At 46.1% G+C, this 20,458-nt stretch overlaps 1 protein-coding gene across 2 annotated transcripts in view; it reads left to right on the top strand.

The window, feature by feature from the left end:
• Positions 1 to 2,928: 2,928 nt before the first annotated feature.
• The window catches only part of LOC129848702 (actin remodeling regulator NHS-like), a 28,444-nt gene continuing 10,914 nt past the window's right edge, over positions 2,929 to 20,458 (top strand). For both annotated transcript variants that reach the window (XR_008758531.1, XM_055915798.1), the window contains exons 1-9: positions 2,929 to 3,193; positions 8,957 to 9,109; positions 11,772 to 11,902; positions 12,548 to 12,589; positions 13,101 to 13,145; positions 13,616 to 13,660; positions 18,072 to 18,264; positions 18,757 to 18,888; positions 19,190 to 19,887. Coding sequence is in view for 1 of the 2 variants with exons in the window: in XM_055915798.1 (XP_055771773.1) it covers positions 3,103 to 3,193; positions 8,957 to 9,109; positions 11,772 to 11,902; positions 12,548 to 12,589; positions 13,101 to 13,145; positions 13,616 to 13,660; positions 18,072 to 18,264; positions 18,757 to 18,888; positions 19,190 to 19,887 (1,530 nt within the window). In the remaining variant the exon portion in view is untranslated. The remainder of the gene's footprint in view (positions 3,194 to 8,956; positions 9,110 to 11,771; positions 11,903 to 12,547; positions 12,590 to 13,100; positions 13,146 to 13,615; positions 13,661 to 18,071; positions 18,265 to 18,756; positions 18,889 to 19,189; positions 19,888 to 20,458) is intronic.

Raw genomic sequence — 20,458 nt, 5'->3', positions numbered from 1 at the left:
TGCATTATACAGCCCTGTTACAGCCCTGTTACAGCCCTGTTACAGCCTTTATTATCATTACTGTAGAGCTGCTGCATTATACAGCCCTGTTACAGCCCTGTTACAGCCCTGTTACAGCCCTGTTACAGCCCTGTTACAGCCCTGTTACAGCCTTTATTATCATTACTGTAGAGCTGCTGCATTATACAGCCCTGTTACAGCCCTGTTACAGCCTTTAATATCATTACTGTAGAGCTGCTACATTATACAGCCCTGTTACAGCCCTATTACAGCCCTGTTACAGCCTTTAATATCATTATTGTAGAGCTGCTGCATTATACAGCCATGTTACAGCCCTGTTACAGCCTTCAATATCATTACTATAAAGCTGCTGCATTATACAGCCCTGTTACAGCCCTGTTACAGCCTTTAATATCATTACTGTAGAGCTGCATTATACAGCCCTGTTACAGCTCTGTTACAGACTTCAATATCATTACTATAAAGCTGCTGCATTATACAGCCCTATTACAGCCCTGTTACAGCCTTTAATATCATTACTGTAGAGCTGCTGCGTTATACAGCCCTGTTACAGCCTTTAATATCATTACTGTAGAGCTGCTGCATTATACAGCCCTGTTACAGCCCTGTTACAGCCTTTAATATCATTACTGTAGAGCTGCTCAGAAACAAGTGTCAAATACAGACCATTTTCCGAAGCATATAGAGCTAAATGGTGTACAGTCGTGGCCAAAAGTTTTGAGAACGATACAAATATTAATTTTCAGTCTGCTGTATGATGTATGATGGCAATTTGCATATACTCCAGAATGTTATGAAGAGTGATCAGATTAATTGCAATTAATTGCAAAGTCCCTCTTTGCCATGCAAATGAACTGAATCCCCCCCAAAACATTTCCACTGCATTTCAGCCCTGCCACAAAAGGACCAGCTGACATCATGTCAGTGATTCTCTTGTTAACACAGGTGTGAGTGTTGACGAGGACAAGACTGGAGATCACTCTGTCATGCTGATTAAGTTCGAATAACAGACTGAAAGCTTCAAAAGGAGGGTGGTGCTTGGAATCATTGTTCTTCCTCTGTCAACCATGGTTACCTGCAAGGAAACATATGCCATCATCATTGCTTTGCACAAAAAGGGCTTCACAGGCAAGGATACTGCTGCCGGTAAGATTGCACCTCAATCAACCATTTATCGGATCATCAAGAACTCAAGGAGAGCGGTTCAATTGTTGTAAAGAAAGAAAGTCCAGCAAGCGCCAGGACCGTCTCCTAAACTTGATTCAGCTGCGGTATCAGGGCACCACCAGTACAGAGCTTGCTCAGGAATGGCAGCAGGCAGGTGTGAGTGCATCTGCACGCACAGTGAGGCGAAGACTTTTGGAGGATGGCCTGGTGTCAAGAAGGGCAGCAAAGAAGCCACTTCTCTCCAGGAAAAACATCAGGGACAGACTGATATTCTGCAAAAGGTACAGGGATTGGACTGCTGAGGACTGGGGTAAAGTCATTTTCTCTGATGAATCCCCTTTCCGTTTGTTTGGGGCATCCGGAAAAAGCTTGTCCGGAGAAGACAAGGTGAGCGCTACCATCAGTTCTGTGTCATGCCAACACTAAAGCATCCTGAGACCATTCATGTGTGGGGTTGCTTCTCAGCCAAGGGAGTGGGCTCACTCACAATTTTGCCTAAGAACACAGCCATGAATAAAGAATGGTACCAACACATCCTCCGAGAGCAACTTCTCCCAACCATCCAGGAACAGTTTGGTGACGAACAATGCCTTTTCCAGCATGATGGAGCACCTTACCATAAGGCAAAAGTGTCTCGGGGAACAAAACATCGCTATTTTGGGTCCATGGCCAGGAAACTCCCCAGACCTTAATCCCATTGAGAACTTGTGGTCAATCCTCAAGAGGCGGATGGACAAACAAAAACCCACACATTCTGACAAAAATATCTAAAGACACTGAGACAGCAGACTTTGTGAAAATGTATATTTGTGTCATTCTCAAAACTTTTGGCCACGACTGTATATTCGTGTGTTAATAAATTTAGGAGGAGAGATATATGCACAACATATAAGTATTGAGTCTAGGTTGGTCAGTTTCTATCCAATAATGTGGTGTTTACATCACATACTGTGTAACAAGGTGTTGTTCCTGACGGAACCTGCATCTTGGAGGAGACACATTGCTGTACAGTCTACACATTGCTGTACACAGTCTACATATTGCTGTACACAGTCTACATATTGCTGTACACAGTCTACACATTGCTGTACACAGTCTACATATTGCTGTACACAGTCTACACATTGCTGTACACAGTCTACACATTGCTGTACACAGTCTACATATTGCTGTACACAGTCTACATATTGCTGTACACAGTCTACACATTGCTGTACACAGTCTACATATTGCTGTACACAGTCTACATATTGCTGTACACAGTCTACATATTGCTGTACACAGTCTACACATTGCTGTACACAGTCTACACATTGCTGTACACAGTCTACACATTGCTGTACAGTCTACACATTGCTGTACACAGTCTACATATTGCTGTACACAGTCTACACATTGCTGTACACAGTCTACATATTGCTGTACACAGTCTACATATTGCTGTACAGTCTACACTGTGGAAGTGGTATGGAAGTTACAGCTTGTCAATAATACTGTTACTAGTCCTCTCTGCTGCTCTGGAGTGGGATAAGTTCCTGGGCCAGGCTGATGATGCTGTAAACTGCTGAGTCCACACCTGCAGACAGAAGAGAGAGAGAGAGAGAGAGAGAGAGAGAGAGAGAGAGAGAGAGAGAGAGAGAGAGAGAGAGAGAGAGAGAGAGAGAGAGGGATGTAGAGAGAGACAGAGAGAGAGAGAGCGATGTAGAGAGAGACAGAGAGAGAGAGAGACAGATGGAGAGAGAGAGAGAGGGAGAAAGAGAGGTATGTAGAGAGAGACAGGGTACAGTATCAGTCAGATACAGAGAGAGCTTGTCCACTCTGTCAGACCTGAGTTGGTCTCTGTCTCACACGGACATGCTGCCCCGTCCGTCTCTCAGTGTAGCCACTGAAGCTGGAGATGGATAACACGCAGGGATGGGTAACTCGCAGAGAACGATTCCTCCCTGTCGCATGCAGAGGAGGAAGAGGAGTAGGAGAGGAGGAAAACAGGAGAAGGACATTGCAGGTAGGAGGAGGGATGAAGGCTAGACATAACATGAGGGACAGGTGAGTGACTGACATTGCGCTAGTGTAGGGATGGAGCGTGTGTGACTGACTGTCATCGAGTCTTCAGACCTAACGCAAGTCTTCAGGGAAGGTTACTCATCCAACCACCTCTGTTGTGCAGATGTTTGGGGCTAGCTGAATGGCTGGACATAGGGATGACTTGAAAGGTCACGCACTGGGTTTGGCCGATCCAACTCGGGCGATAGTTAGAGGTGTGTACTGTGTGTGTGTGTGTGTTATGTATCCACTGCAAGCCTTTGTTGGTTATCGTGATCGTTATGCTTAATATTATGCTGTTGTTGATGCTGTTTTCTGTGAAACAATGACTGTGTTCAGTGCATAGGGAGAAGGAACGCTTGTGGAAGTCATCTCTCTCTCTCCTCTCTCTTCCTTTTTCTCTCTCTCCTCTCTCTCTTTTCTCTCCTCTCTCTCTCTCCTCTCTCTTCCTCTCTCTCTCTCTCTCTCTCTCTCTCTCTTTCTTTCTTTCTTTCTTTCTCTCTCTCTCTCTCTCTCTCTCTCTCTCTCTTTCTCTCTTTTTTTCACTCTATTTTTCTCTCACACTCTCCTCTCTCCTCTCCTCTATCTATCTCTCTCTCCTCTCTTTCTTTCTCTCTCTTTCTCTCTCTCTCTATATATATCTCTCTCTATATATTTAAATATCTCTCTCTCTCTATCTCTCGCTCTCTCTGTCTCTCTCTCTCTCTCTCTCTCTCTCTGATATGTTTCTTGATGATGCACAGCACTAAAACCATGTGATGTGAGGAAGAAAATGTTGCTGAGTAATTGACTCTTTAAAATCCACTGCATTCTCTGATGATACACTGCTGCTGCATAAGCTATCTGGAGGAGAGGAGAGGAGAGGAGAGGAGAGGAGAGGAGAGGAGAGGAGAGGAGAGGAGAGGAGAGGAGAGGACCTCTCCTCCTCCTCCTCCTCTCCTCCTCTCCTCCAGATAGCTTATGCAGCAGCAGTGTATCATCAGAGAATGCAGTGGAGGAGAGGAGAGGAGAGGAGAGGAGAGGAGAGGAGAGGAGAGGAGAGGAGAGGAGAGGAGAGGAGAGGAATAGAGTAGAGGAGAAGAGGAGGAAAGGAATGGAAGAGAGGAGAGGAGAGAAGGAGGAAAGGAAAGAAGGAGAGGAGAGGAGAGAAGATGAGAGGAGAGAGGAAAAAGAGGAGGAGGAGAACAAATGAGGAAAGGAGCGGTGGAGGGTGTGCTGTAACAGTACGTGACACAAATCCACTACCTCTACTCCATTATAGCAGCAGAGGCTGAATCCACCATCTCTACTCCATTACAGCAGCAGAGGGTGAATCCACCACCTCTACTCCATTACAGCAGCAGAGGCTGAATCCACCACCTCTACTCCATTACAGCAGCAGAGGCTGAATCCACCACCTCTACTCCATTACAGCAGCAGAGGCTGAATCCACCACCTCTACTCCATTACAGCAGCAGTGGCTGAAGGCAGTAACTAGGCGGGGAATTGTCAGGAACCTCACAATACAATATTATCACGATACTTAGGAGATGATATGAAACATATTGTCATTCTTATGATTCTCACGATTCTATATGTGTTGCGATTCAACAAAAATGCTGAAAACAAATTGTCTCCCTGTTTAAAAAGAAGATGGAGAACAAGCTATGAAGTAAACAGTTTTGGTGCAGCTACCTTGCGCCAAAATAATATTGTGAAAACGATACGATATGGTAATTAGTCAAAAATAATATCAGAAATTCAAACTGTATCGATTTCTTCCCTTGTCATTATCAGTACTCACTTCAGTGTCATTTAAAAGCCCTAGGTGGGCCTCCTAAGTGGCACAGCGGTCTAAGGCTCTGCATTGCAGTGCTTTAGGCGTCACTACAGACCTGGGTTCGATCCCAGCCTGTGTCACAGCCGGCCGTGACCGGGAGACCCATGAGGCGGCGCACAATTGGCCCAACTTTGTCCGGGTTAGGGGAGGGTTGTCCCATTGCGCTAAAGCGACTCGTTGTGGCGGGCCGGGCGTCTGCAAGCGGACTTCGGTCGCCAGTTATACGGTGTTTCCTCCGACACATTGGTGTGGCTGGCTTCAGTCACCAGTTATACGGTGTTTCCTCCGACACATTGGTGTGGCTGGCTTCGGTCGCCAGTTATATGGTGTTTCCTCCGACACATTGGTGCGGCTGGCTTCAGTCACCAGTTATACGGTGTTTCCTCCGACACATTGGTGTGGCTGGCTTCGGTCGCCAGTTATACGGTGTTTCCTCCGACACATTGGTGTGGCTGGCTTCGGTCGCCAGTTATACGGTGTTTCCTCTGACACATTGGTGTGGCTGGCTTCGGTCGCCAGTTATACGGTGTTTCCTCCGACACATTGGTGCGGCTGGCTTCAGTCACCAGTTATACGGTGTTTCCTCCGACACATTGACCCGGCTGGCTTCAGTCACCAGTTATACAGTGTTTCCTCTGACACATTGGTGCGGCTGGCTTCAGTCACCAGTTAAACAGTGTTTCCTCCGACACATTCGTGTGGCTGGCTTCGGTTGCCAGTTATACAGTGTTTCCTCCGACACATTGGTGTGGCTGGCTTCGGTCGCCAGTTAAACAGTGTTTCCTCTGACACATTGGTGTGGCTGGCTTCGGTCGCCAGTTAAACAGTGTTTCCTCTGACACATTGGTGTGGCTGGCTTCGGTCGCCAGTTAAACAGTGTTTCCTCTGACACATTGGTGCGGCTGGCTTCGGTCGCCAGTTAAACAGTGTTTCCTCCGACACATTGACCCGGCTGGCTTCGGTTGCCAGTTATACGGTGTTTCCTCTGACACATTGGTGTGGCTGGCTTCGGTCGCCAGTTAAACAGTGTTTCCTCCGACACATTGGTGTGGCTGGCTTCGGTCGCCAGTTATACGGTGTTTCCTCTGACACATTGGTGTGGCTGGCTTCGGTCGCCAGTTAAACAGTGTTTCCTCCGACACATTGACCCGGCTGGCTTCGGTTGCCAGTTAAACGGTGTTTCCTCCGACACATTGGTGTGGCTGGCTTCGGTCGCCAGTTATACGGTGTTTCCTCTGACACATTGGTGTGGCTGGCTTCGGTTGCCAGTTAAACAGTGTTTCCTCCGACACATTGGTGTGGCTGGCTTCGGTTGCCAGTTATACTGTGTTTCCTCTGACACATTGGTGTGGCTGGCTTCGGTTGCCAGTTATACGGTGTTTCCTCTGACACATTGGTGTGGCTGGCTTCGGTCGCCAGTTAAACAGTGTTTCCTCCGACACATTGGTGTGGCTGGCTTCGGTCGTCAATTATACGGTGTTTCCTCCGACACATTGGTGCGGCTGACTTCCGGGTTAAGCGAGCAGTGTGTCAAGAAGCAGTGCGGCTTGGAGGGGTTGTGTTTCGGAGGACGCATGGCTCTACACCTTCGCTCTCCTGTGCACCACAAGACTGGTAGCCCACTGATGGAGGTCAAAGGCTTTAGCTCATTGGGATAACACAGTCTTGTGCAACAGTGTGATGAATAACCTTGTCTGAGACCTGAAGCTTTAGCAGGCTAACACAGTCTTGTATAGAGGCACAACCCAGCTGGTAACATACACTGTGCAAGCTAGCTGTGTTTATTCATTTCCTGGCTGTCAGGGACCTGTTGAATGTTCTGCTTTCTCTGGGCTGAAATCATCAGACCTGGACAGATCGTCTCATCCACATTAGTCTCATGATTATGGATTGATAGAGATCGTTCTATTCATCCTACATCAGATAGGAAGGGTTGCCTGGTTACAGATGAGCCTGGGTTATTCAAGGAAACAACAGACTACACACACGAACCCAGCGAACTAACTCTCAGACACGCACAGCGAACACACACACACACACACACACACACACACACACACACACACACACACACACACACACACACACACACACACACACACACACACACACACACACACACACACACACACACACACACACACACACACACCTACTGTAGATGTTAATGAACAGATGCTGCTGTTGTAATATGAGGATTGAAATGAAAGCAAGGCCAGAAGATAAAAGATGATGAAAGAAAGAGGGTTACATCTCCCTCGTATCTTCTGTTCATCTCTCTCCTCCTGTCATCCCCGTCTCCCAGCCTTGGAGGATAAAAGCAGCGTTGTCTTTTGTCTGAATCATAACAACACCACCGCCTCTTTAAATCAGATGTTCCTGTGCATCTGTGTGTTGATGTATAACAGCAGCAGAGATGGTGTTTTGAGGAAACATGGACGACTGTCATTGGAGCCGTTGTCGGCTTAATTCAGTTGATGTTGATATGTGTTACTGCCCCCTGCTGGTATGGAATGGCAGTGACTGGTTTCATAACTCCTGTCTTCCTCCTGTTCATGTTGGGCGGGTTTCCTCGAAGTTCAACGTCAGAATCACATTTTGATCCTTTGCTCGGAAATATTTCAATATATATGTGTATATAAATTATATGTATATATAATGTATTGATTTATTTGTATATATAATTTCTTGAATTATATGTATATATAATGTATTGATTTACATCAAGGTCTTGGTATGATTGTAGCTGGACAACCAAAGTAAATGGAAGGCTGTTGGGCTCATACCGTTGGGGTCATACCGTTGGGGTCAAACTGTTGGGGTCATACTGTTGGGGTCATACCGTTGGGGTCATACTGTTGGGGTCATACTGTTGGGGTCATACCGTTGGGGTCATACTGTTGGGGTCATACTGTTGGGGTCATACTGTTGGGGTCATACTGTTAGGCTCATACCGTTGGGGTCAAACCGTTGGGCTCATACTGTTGGGGTCATACCGTTGGGGTCATACCGTTGGGGTCAAACCGTTGGGGTCAAACTGTTGGGGTCATACTGTTGGGGTCATACCGTTGGGGTCATACTGTTGGGGTCATACTGTTGGGGTCATACCGTTGGGGTCATACTGTTGGGGTCATACTGTTGGGGTCATACTGTTGGGGTCATACTGTTGGGGTCATACTGTTAGGCTCATACCGTTGGGGTCAAACCGTTGGGCTCATACTGTTGGGGTCATACCGTTGGGGTCATACTGTTGGGCTCATACTGTTGGGGTCATACTGTTGGGGTCATACTGTTGGGCTCATACTGTTGGGGTCATACTGTTGGGGTCATACTGTTGGGCTCATACTGTTGGGGTCATACTGTTAGGCTCATACTGTTGGGGTCATACTGTTGGGATCATACTGTTGGGCTCATACTGTTGGGGTCATACTGTTGGGCTCATACTGTTGGGGTCATACTGTTGGGGTCATACTGTTGGGGTCATACCGTTGGGGTCATACTGTTGGGGTCATAATGTTGGGGTCATACCGTTGGGGTCATACTGTTGGGGTCATACCGTTGGGCTCATACCGTGTCTAAAAACATAGCTGAGAGTCTTCTCTCCCAGTGATAGCAAAAAATAATTTATGTGCAAATGAATAATAATGATCTATTCTCCTGTTCTCTCTCTCCCTATCTTAAGCCATCATTGTAAATAATAATTTGTTCTTAATTGACTTGCCTAGTTAATTAAACGTTAAATTATATATATTTTTTAAATCTTCATATCCCTATCAATGAATAACAATCACAACAGCCAATGAATGAAAAGTACAGTAGAATCTAACCTGCTGTCTGTCTTTCGAAGAACATCATTTCAATAATATAAATATGACCAATGTATTCTCCTGTTGTCTGTCTCCCCAGCTGTCTCTAACCTGGATGTGGAGAGTAAGCTAACAGTGCACTACCAGGCCCCATGGCACCAGCACCACAACGTGTTTCACCCCTGCAGCCGGCCACCATGCGTAGAGGAGCTCCACAGATGTGCCAAGCAGAGCCTGCGAGCCCTGCACAGAGGTGAGAGGTCACCACCTAACACACACCACCTAACATACACCACCTAATATACACCACCTAACACACACCACCTAACATACATTACCTAACACACACCACCTAACACACATCACCTAACACACACCACCTAACACACGCCACCTAATATACACCACCTAGCATATACCACCTAACATACAACACCTAACACACACCACCTAACACACGCCACCTAATATACAGCACCTAACACACGCCACCTAATATACACCACCTAACACAAGCCACCTAATATACACCACCTAGCATATACCACCTAACATACAACACCTAACACACACCACCTAACACACGCCACCTAACACACGCCACCTAATATACACCACCTAACACACGCCACCTAATATACACCACCTAGCATATACCACCTAACACACACCACCTAACACACGCCACCTAATATACACCACCTAACACACACCATCTAACATACACCACCTAACACACGCCACCTAATATACACCACTTAACATACACCACCTAATATACACCACCTAACACACACCACCTAACACACCACCTAACATACACCACCTAACACACACCACCTAACACACACCACCTAACATACACCACCTAACATACACCACCTAACACACACCACCTAACATACACCACCTAACACACACCACCTAACATACACCACCTAACACACACCACTTAACATACACCACCTAGCATATACCACTTAACATACACCACCTAACACACACCACTTAACATACACCACCTAATATACACCACCTAACACACACCACCTAACATACACCACCTAACACAGACCACTTAACATACACCACTTAACATACACCACCTAACACACACCACTTAACATACACCACCTAATATACACCACCTAACACACACCACCTAACACAGACTACCTAACACACACCCCTTAACATACACCACCTAATATACACCACCTAACATACACCACCTAACACACACCACCTAACATACACCACCTAACACACACCACCTAACATACACCACCTAACACACACCACTTAACATACACCACCTAATATACACCACCTAACACACACCACCTAACACCTAGCACACACCACCTAACATACACCACCTAACATACACCACCTAACATACACCACCTAACACACACCACCTAACACACACCCCTTAACATACACCACCTAATATACACCACCAAGCATATACCACCTAACATACAACACCTAACACACACCACCTAACACACGCCACCTAACACACGCCACCTAATATACACCACCTAACACACGCCACCTAATATACACCACCTAGCATATACCACCTAGCATATACCACCTAACACACACCACCTAACACACGCCACCTAATATACACCACCTAACATAAACCACCTAATACACAACGCCTAACACACGCCACCTAATATTACACCACCTAACATACACCACCTAACACACACCACCTAACATACACCACCTAACACACGCCACCTAATATACACCACTTAACATACACCACCTAACATACACCACCTAACACACACCACTTAACATACACCACCTAGCATATACCACTTAACATACACCACCTAACACACACCACTTAACATACACCACCTAATATACACCACCTAACACACACCACCTAACATACACCACCTAACACAGACCACTTAACATACACCACTTAACATACACCACCTAACACACACCACTTAACATACACCACCTAATATACACCACCTAACACACACCACCTAACACAGACTACCTAACACACACCCCTTAACATACACCACCTAATATACACCACCTAACACACACCACTTAACACACACCACCTAACATACACCACCTAACACACACCACCTAACATACACCACCTAACACACACCACTTAACATACACCACCTAATATACACCACCTAACACACACCACCTAACACCTAGCACACACCACCTAACATACACCACCTAACATACACCACCTAACATACACCACCTAACACACACCACCTAACACACGCCACCTAATATACACCACCTAACATACATCACCTAACACAGACCACCTAACACACACCACCTAACACCAAACACACACCACTTAGCATACACCACCTAACACACACCACCTAACATACACCATCTAACACACACCACCTAACATACATCACCTAACACACACCACTTAACATACACCACCTAATATACACCACTTAACATACACCACCTAATATACACCACCTAACATACATCACCTAACATACACCACCTAACACAGACCACCTAACACAGACCACCTAACACAGAAATACCAAGCAGAGCTTCTGAGCCCTACACAGAGCTTGGGAACCAAAGCACACAAACACCCACACCATAAACCATACACCCTACCTAACAACAGTTTGAACCAGGGTTGGTGGGAAGTCCATCAGTAATCCCTCATATGTGGTGCCACCTAGTGTTAGTACTGTGAACAGCTGCTTGTCTGTGTTCCTGAAAACTCTTGATTGATCTCATCTCAGTGAGGAACCAGTGGCTGTTAAAGCTGTAACACAACATGGTGACTGCTAGTGAATACAGTCGTCTAATGTAGCGAGACCCTGTCAGAATCTGACCACAGTGTTTCCCATCATGCTTTACAGACCAACAGCAACGGCAACGGTCGAACAGCCGCGAGCGCAGAGTGACCATCTCTGGGGCTCCTCCAATGCCCACCCTCCCTTCCCCACGCACCCTCAGACGGCACGAGCAGAGGGGCAGGCACAGCCGCGCGGTAAGGGGATACACACGTCTTTACAGGCTTTTGCTCAAGCGCTATACAAGCACACCAGATACAGCAGCTAATCAATGTCCTGAGGAAAAGTCCTGAAATGACTTGACTGATACAGCAGCTAATCAATGTTCTGAGGAGAAGTCCTGTAATGACTTGACTGATACAGCAGCTAGTCAATGTCCTGAGGAAAAGTCCTGAAATGACTTGACTGATACAGCAGCTAATCAATGTCCTGAGGAAAAGTCCTGAAATGACTTGACTGATACAGCAGCTAGTCAATGTCCTGAGGAGACGTCCTGAAATGACTTGACTGATATAGCAGCTAGTCAATGTCCTGAGGAGACGTCCTGAAATGACTTGACTGATATAGCAGCTAGTCAATGTCCTGAGGAGACGTCCTGAAATGACTTGACTGATATAGCAGCTAATCAATGTCCTGAGGAGAAGTCCTGAAATGACTTGACTGATATAGCAGCTAGTCAATGTCCTGAGGAGAAGTCCTGAAATGACTTGACTGATATAGCAGCTAATCAATGTCCCGAGGAGAAGTCCTGAAATGACTTGACTGATATAGCAGCTAATCAATGTCCTGAGGAGAAGTGCTGAAATGACTTGACTGTATTTGTTTGTTTTATTGACAAGCAGCAGGCGAGACCAGAGAGAGAGATAGAATATCAACTGCGGAAGGTAAACTATCACATAGTGTCGTGCCTGTTAGTGGTGTGTTTTGTCAACCTATAAGTGCTGTGTGATGTCAACCTACAAGTGGTGTGTGATGTCAACCTACAAGTGGTGTGTGATGTCAACCTACAAGTGGTGTGTGATGTCAACCTACAAGTGGTGTGTGATGTCAACCTACAAGTGCTGTGTGTTGTCAACCTACAAGTGGTGTGTGTTGTCAACCTACAAGTGGTGTGTGTTGTCAACCTACAAATGGTGTGTGATGTCAACCTACAAGTGGTGTGTGATGTCAACCTACAAGTGCTGTGTGTGATGTCAACCTACAAGTGGTGTGTGATGTCCACTATGTTTTCACATTGTGGTCCTGTAACTGTAACTATGAAAATACAGTTGAATTTCTTCTTAACATGATATAGTAGCATGTGTCCATTGTTGATGATGTCACCAGTACAGTGCAGTGAGCTTAGTAGGTTTCAGCTTGTTGTGTTCTCTCTCTCTGCTGCATGGCTACCACTAGGAGAGACACGTGAAAGAGACAGACATCCAGACAATACAAAGAAAGGTAACAGAAAAGACAGCTCTTGTATCTCATCAGAACACATATATCTACATTCAGATCACTTTATCGGTCAATTGCACTCAAGGTCCAACCGAAATTTGACTTCCGCTCTTAACCCAAACCCTCCGAAAGACACATTAACAAGTTTTGGAGCGATGCAGGGGGCTGCCACTCTGGGAGCTGTCATTGTAGGGGTTAAGTGCCTTGCTCAAGGGCACAACGGCAGGCATTGGCATCTTAAGATTTGATCACTTCCCGCCAGATTTTCCCCGTCAGACCCGGGATTTGACCTGGCAACTCTCCGGTTATTGGCTCGTCTCTCTAGCCGCGAGGCGACCTGATCTCAACGCATGTTTCTATCATATATTTTCCATCCCAGTGAGTTTGCATGCTGTAGGAGTATGATTGTATTGCACATAAAAATGTTTAGCGTTATGACTCATCATGCTACGTGTCTTCCTTTAACGCTGCAGGAGAGACCTGGAAGGGAAGTTCACTGTCACACTATACAGAGAAAGGTAAATGGGATGGCGTTCATTGCAAGATGACCCCTCTAGAGTCTTGCTAACGCCACTCTTATAACAGCTTATAACAGCTTATAACAGCTTATAACAGCTTTCTGTCCTGAGGATCCTGAAAACGGTCCCCTCTCAGCATTCACAGATAAATATAATTCTTTCACTCCATTTTCTTGTAGGATGCGATGATGAAATCACTTCCTTGTCTAATAGGGGAAGAAGGATGCCTGACTTACTCATCTCCTTCTTGCATCACAAGAAGTTACTCACAATGTTTTGTGTCCCTATCTGCAGCACCTGGGTCCCCATGTTTCATCCTGTCTGTCAAATGTTTCATTCAATATGATTTCATCTATGTCTTTAAGTCCCATCCATGGTTTTCATTTGTCCCATCGATCAAGTTGTCATCATTTTTGTTTTCTTCATGTTTTGTGTTTATAGTATGACCGTACCCGCTCCCCCACCCCCACTGAATGTTGCCTCTTCACCCCATGGACCAGAAAGGTATTTGTCTGCATTCCAAGCTTCGTGGTTTCAAATCTACAGGCCCTAAATTCATTGTAATACTAGTTCTAAATAGAACTACTACTACTACTACCTCTCCTTCCTGCTGTTCTAACCTCCATCCTCTAGCACCTCATTAGCTCCTGTCTACTGTCTTCATCTCATTAGCTCCTGTCTACTGTCTTCCTCTCATTAGCTCCTGTCTAATGTCTTCATCTCATTAGCCCCTGTCTACTGTCTACTGTCTAAATCTCATTAGCTCCTGTCTAATGTCTACTGTCTTCATCTCATTAGGTCCTGTCTACTGTCTTCATCTCATTAGCTCCTGTCTACTGTCTTCATCTCATTAGCTCCTGTCTCCTGTCTTCATCTCATTAGCTCCTGTCTACTGTCTACATCTCATTAGCTCCTGTCTACTGTCTTCATCTCATTAGCTCCTGTCTACTGTCTACATCTCATTAGCTCCTGTCTACTGTCTACATCTCATTAGCTCCTGTCTACTGTCTACATCTCATTAGCTCCTGTCTACTGTCTACATCTCATTAGCTCCTGTCTACTGTCTTCATCTCATTAGCTCCTGTCTACTGTCTACATCTCATTAGCTCCTGTCTACTGTCTACTGTCTACATCTCATTAGCTCCTGTCTACTGTCTTCATCTCATTAGCTCCTGTCTACTGTCTACTGTCTTCATCTCATTAGCTCCTGTCTACTGTCTTCCTCTCATTAGCTCCTGTCTACTGTCTTCATCTCATTAGCTCCTGTCTACTGTCTACTGTCTTCATCTCATTAGCTCCTGTCTACTGTCTACATCTCATTAGCTCCTGTCTACTGTCTACATCTCATTAGCTCCTGTCTACTGTCTACTGTCTTCATCTCATTAACTCCTGTCTACTGTCTACTGTCTACATCTCATTAGCTCCTGTCTACTGTCTACTGTCTTCATCTCATTAGCTCCTGTCTACTGTCTTCCTCTCATTAGCTCCTGTCTACTGTCTTCATCTCATTAGCTCCTGTCTACTGTCTACTGTCTTCATCTCATTAGCTCCTGTCTACTGTCTACATCTCATTAGCTCCTGTCTACTGTCTACATCTCATTAGCTCCTGTCTACTGTCTACTGTCTTCATCTCATTAGCTCCTGTCTACTGTCTACTGTCTTCATCTCATTAGCTCATGTCTACTGTCTTCATTTCATTAGCTCCTGTCTACTGTCTACTGTCTTCATCTCATTAGCTCCTGTCTACTGTCTACATCTCATTAGCTCCTGTCTACTGTCTACTGTCTACATCTCATTAGCTCCTGTCTACTGTCTACTGTCTTCATCTCATTAGCTCCTGTCTACTGTCTACTGTCTTCATCTCATTAGCTCCTGTCTACTGTCTACTGTCTACATCTCATTAGCTCCTGTCTACTGTCTTCATCTCATTAGCTCCTGTCTACTGTCTACATCTCATTAGCTCCTGTCTACTGTCTACTGTCTACATCTCATTAGCTCCTGTCTACTGTCTACTGTCTACATCTCATTAGCTCCTGTCTACTGTCTACTGTCTTCATCTCATTAGCTCCTGTCTACTGTCTACTGTCTACATCTCATTAGCTCCTGTCTACTGTCTACTGTCTTCCTCTCATTAGCTCCTGTCTACTGTCTACTGTCTTCCTCTCATTAGCTCCTGTCTACTGTCTACTGTCTTCATCTCATTAGCTCCTGTCTACTGTCTACATCTCATTAGCTCCTGTCTACTGTCTACATCTCATTAGCTCCTGTCTACTGTCTACATCTCATTAGCTCCTGTCTACTGTCTACTGTCTACATCTCATTAGCTCCTGTCTACTGTCTTCATCTCATTAGCTCCTGTCTACTGTCTACATCTCATTAGCTCCTGTCTACTGTCTACATCTCATTAGCTCCTGTCTACTGTCTACATCTCATTAGCTCCTGTCTACTGTCTACATCTCATTAGCTCCTGTCTACTGTCTACATCTCATTAGCTCCTGTCTACTGTCTACATCTCATTAGCTCCTGTCTACTGTCTACTGTCTACATCTCATTAGCTCCTGTCTACTGTCTTCATCTCATTAGCTCCTGTGTACTGTCTACATCTCATTAGCTCCTGTCTACTGTCTTCATCTCATTAGCTCCTGTCTACTGTCTACATCTCATTAGCTCCTGTCTACTGTCTACTGTCTACATCTCATTAGCTCCTGTCTACATCTCATTGGCTCCTGTCTACTGTCTTCATCTCATTAGCTCCTGTCTACTGTCTTCATCTCATTAGCTCCTGTCTCCTGTCTACTGTCTACTGTCTACATCTCATTAGCTCCTGTCTACTGTCTACTGTCTTCATCTCATTAGCTCCTGTCTACTGTCTTCATCTCATTAGCTCCTGTCTACTGTCTTCATCTCATTAGCTCCTGTCTACTGTCTACTGTCTTCATCTCATTAGCTCCTGTCTACTGTCTTCATCTCATTAGCTCCTGTCTACTGTCTTCATCTCATTAGCTCCTGTCTACTGTCTACTGTCTTCATCTCATTAGCTCCTGTCTACTGTCTTCATCTCATTAGCTCCTGTCTACTGTCTACATCTCATTAGCTCCTGTCTACTGTCTTCATCTCATTAGCTCCTGTCTACTGTCTTCATCTCATTAGCTCCTGTCTACTGTCTACTGTCTACATCTCATTAGCTCCTGTCTACTGTCTACTGTCTTCCTCTCATTAGCTCCTGTCTACTGTCTTCCTCTCATTAGCTCCTGTCTACTGTCTACTGTCTTCCTCTCATTAGCTCCTGTCTACTGTCTACTGTCTTCCTCTCATTAGCTCCTGTCTACTGTCTACTGTCTTCCTCTCATTAGCTCCTGTCTACTGTCTTCCTCTCATTAGCTCCTGTCTACTGTCTACTGTCTTCCTCTCATTAGCTCCTGTCTACTGTCTACATCTCATTAGCTCCTGTCTACTGTCTTCCTCTCATTAGCTCCTGTCTACTGTCTACATCTCATTAGCTCCTGTCTACTGTCTACATCTCATTAGCTCCTGTCTACTGTCTACATCTCATTAGCTCCTGTCTACTGTCTACTGTCTTCATCTCATTAGCTCCTGTCTACTGTCTACTGTCTACATCTCATTAGCTCCTGTCTACTGTCTTCAAAACATGATCATTCTCCTCTTCACTCCTTTCAACTTCTGACCACTATCCAGACATCTGGGACTTTCCTGGAATCCTATTCTTTGACACTTGAGCGTTTGAGCTGTCTGTTGATCTCTGTGTTGATCTTGATATCTTCCTGTTCTTCATTTCCCTTTCCTCCAGAACAACTGGCTTTTACTGACATGGAATTCAAATGTTTTGCTAATTTTTGTGTCTGTGCCTTGTAAGTGTATAAGTGTTAAACATAAGAGTTAAGTAACTGCCTGAATACAATGTACTGTGTATGTTGGCCTTTGTAACAATACATCTGAGCATGTGTTGAAAAGGGCTCCTTGTTCTCTATTCCCTATATAGTGAGCCATGATGCTCTGGTTCTGTAGTGGTACAGTAGGGAATATTATAACCTGGCTGGTTCCAGCACTGAATGCTGATTGGCTGACAGCCGTGGTATATCAGAACGTATACCACGGGTATGACAAAACATGTATTTTTACTGCTCTAATTACGTTGGTAACCAGTTTATAATCGCAATAAGGCACCTGGGGGGTTGTGCCTAAGAACAGCCCTTAGCCGTGGTATATTGGCCACTATACCACGGCTAAGGGCTGTGTCCAGGCACTCTACGTTGTGTTGTGCCTAAGAGCAGCCCTTAGCCATGGTATATCGGCCACATACCACACCCCCTTGTGCCTTATTGATGAAGTATAGCATAACTTGTTACTCTAACCCTACAATACCAACTGACTGAAACTCCATCTGCTTCAGGCTGCCACTACCACTGACCCTGATGCTGAGCCTGCAGTGGGCCACAGGTCTACTGGTGCTATCCCCAACCCCCCCTCCACACTGGACAAGCAGACCAACTGGTCCAAGGCCCTGCCTCTGCCCACCCCCCAGGAGAGGATGAAGAGTGACCCAGCAGTCGTGTCCTCGTGCATCATCCCCATCAACGTCACTGGTAAACACAACACAGCTCCAATGTCTGTCTCTGGATGTGTTTGATATTCTCTCAATTGCTCTCGCTCTCTCTCTCTCTCCCTTTCTCTCTATCTCTCTGTACATTCTCTCGCTCTCTTTCTGTCTCTGTCTCTGTCTCTGTCTCTGTCTCTGTCTCTGTCTCTGTCTCTCTCTCTCTCTCTCTCTCTCTCTCTCTCTCTCTCTCTCTCTCTCTCTCTCTCTCTCTCTCTCTCTCTCTCTCCCCCTCTCTCTCTCCCTCTCTCTCTCTCTCTCTCTCTCTCTCTCTCTCTCTCTCTCTCTCTAGTCTGCTGTTTGAATCAATTCATCTATTACTGAACTGTTGTTAGTGTATTAGTGAGTGTGTGTAACTTGTAAACTGTGTGGAATGTCATTTGTGAGATGTGGAAAGACATTACTCTTGATGGACAATAAATGGCATCAATGAACTGCTTCCAGAGCAGCTCTCTCACGTGTACTTTGTTCCTCTCCACAGGGGTGGGGTTCGACAGGGAGGCTAGTGTGCGCTGCTCCCTGGTACACTCCCAGTCTGTGCTGCAGAGGAGGAGGAAGCTGAGGAGGAGGAAGACCATCACTGGTATCCCCAGACGAGTTCAGCAGGACATGGGTACAGCTGTCTGTCTGTTATACTGTTTGTCTGTCTGTGCCTGACCTCCAAGTACTGTTATTACCACTCAGTCAACTGACTGTGATGTTGTTGTTCTTCTTCTATGTTTCTTTACTTTAATGGTTTAACACAATCCTATTTCTGGTGACAAACAAACATGCATATTTGTCCTACCATTTAGACTTGAACAAATATTGCATCTGCCTGAATTTCATTGATAGAAAACAGGAGACTCAGGCTTTATTTTCTGATCATGTTGATTGATGACTTACTAATCAATGCCACCCCTGTTTCCCTTCAGACTCTGATGAGTCTCCAGTGGCGAGGGAAAGGACCGTGATGGTCCACACCAACCCTCACCTGTCCCTCTGTCAGGAGGAGCTGTCCCTCCGAGGGGGACACACCAAGGACTCCGGCTGCCAGACGGACGACTGCCTGATCGGTGGCGGTGGTGCCCCGTCCAGGAGACGTATACGTGCCCAGCGCGGCGGCCAGGGGGGCATCCCCGCCTCCCTCTCCCACTCCACCGGGAACATCTCCTCGCTCCCCGACCACCCTGACACCGCCATGTACACCGCCTCCGGCTCCCGCCTCCGCTCCCGCAGCCTCCCCCGCGAGGGCGGCCGCATACGCGACGAGGACCAGGACGATAGTGATGAAGATGAGGATGATGATGACGACGATGATGATGAAGATGAGGAGCTCTCTCCGTACGAGACGGAGGACTTCCTCCCGGGAACGGGGCCAAGGATGTTAAAGGACGAGGAGGAGAGTACGGATGACCAGGCCATGCCAGAGCTGCAGCTGGGGAGTCTGAAGAGGATACAGCAAGGAGACGGGGGGAGTCCAGAACACATGTGGATGGAGAGGGGTCGCTCCCGCCTCCCCCGTCAGGTCGACATGGGGAGCTGTGAGATCTCCTCCAGCTCAGACACCTTCAGCAGCCCCATCCACTCTGTCTCTACTACGGGGGTGCTGAGAGGACAGATAGACCACAAGGTACGTTTTCGTTGCCATCTTCACTTATCTGTGTATCTTGTCTTCTGTCTTCTTTTGCTTGTAGCCTTTTGGAAGTCATTTTGTTTGTTTTTGTTAGTTTGTTTTTGATGAGCAGGCCCTGCGACAGACTAGTGTCCTGTCCAGCGGGTGTACTGCACATCAAGCTGCCTCACGCTACAGAAACAGGAGATAGACTAGTGTCCTGTCCAGAGGATGTACTGTACATCAAGCTGCCTCACGCTACAGAAACAGGAGATAGACTAGTGTCCTGTCCAGGGGGTGTACTGTACATCAAGCTGCCTCACGATACAGAAACAGGAGATAGACTAGTGTCCTGTCCAGGGGGTGTACTGTACATCAAGCTGCCTCACGATACAGAAACAGGAGATAGACTAGTGTCCTGTCCAGGGGGTGTACTGTACATCAAGCTGCCTCACGCTACAGAAACAGGAGATAGGCTCCTGCCCAATGGGCCATTCTGGCTTGGACAAGGCTGACTTACTTATGTGATGTGCAGAGCTTTCTGCTTTCTGCATGTGATGAAAAGCGCTCTACAAATAACATGTATTAT

This window comes from Salvelinus fontinalis, unplaced genomic scaffold (genome assembly GCF_029448725.1).
Source record: "Salvelinus fontinalis isolate EN_2023a unplaced genomic scaffold, ASM2944872v1 scaffold_1116, whole genome shotgun sequence".
Taxonomy (NCBI): domain Eukaryota; kingdom Metazoa; phylum Chordata; class Actinopteri; order Salmoniformes; family Salmonidae; genus Salvelinus; species Salvelinus fontinalis.
The sequence above is the reverse complement of the archived record's forward strand: the minus strand, read 5'-3'. Positions and strand labels throughout refer to the sequence as shown.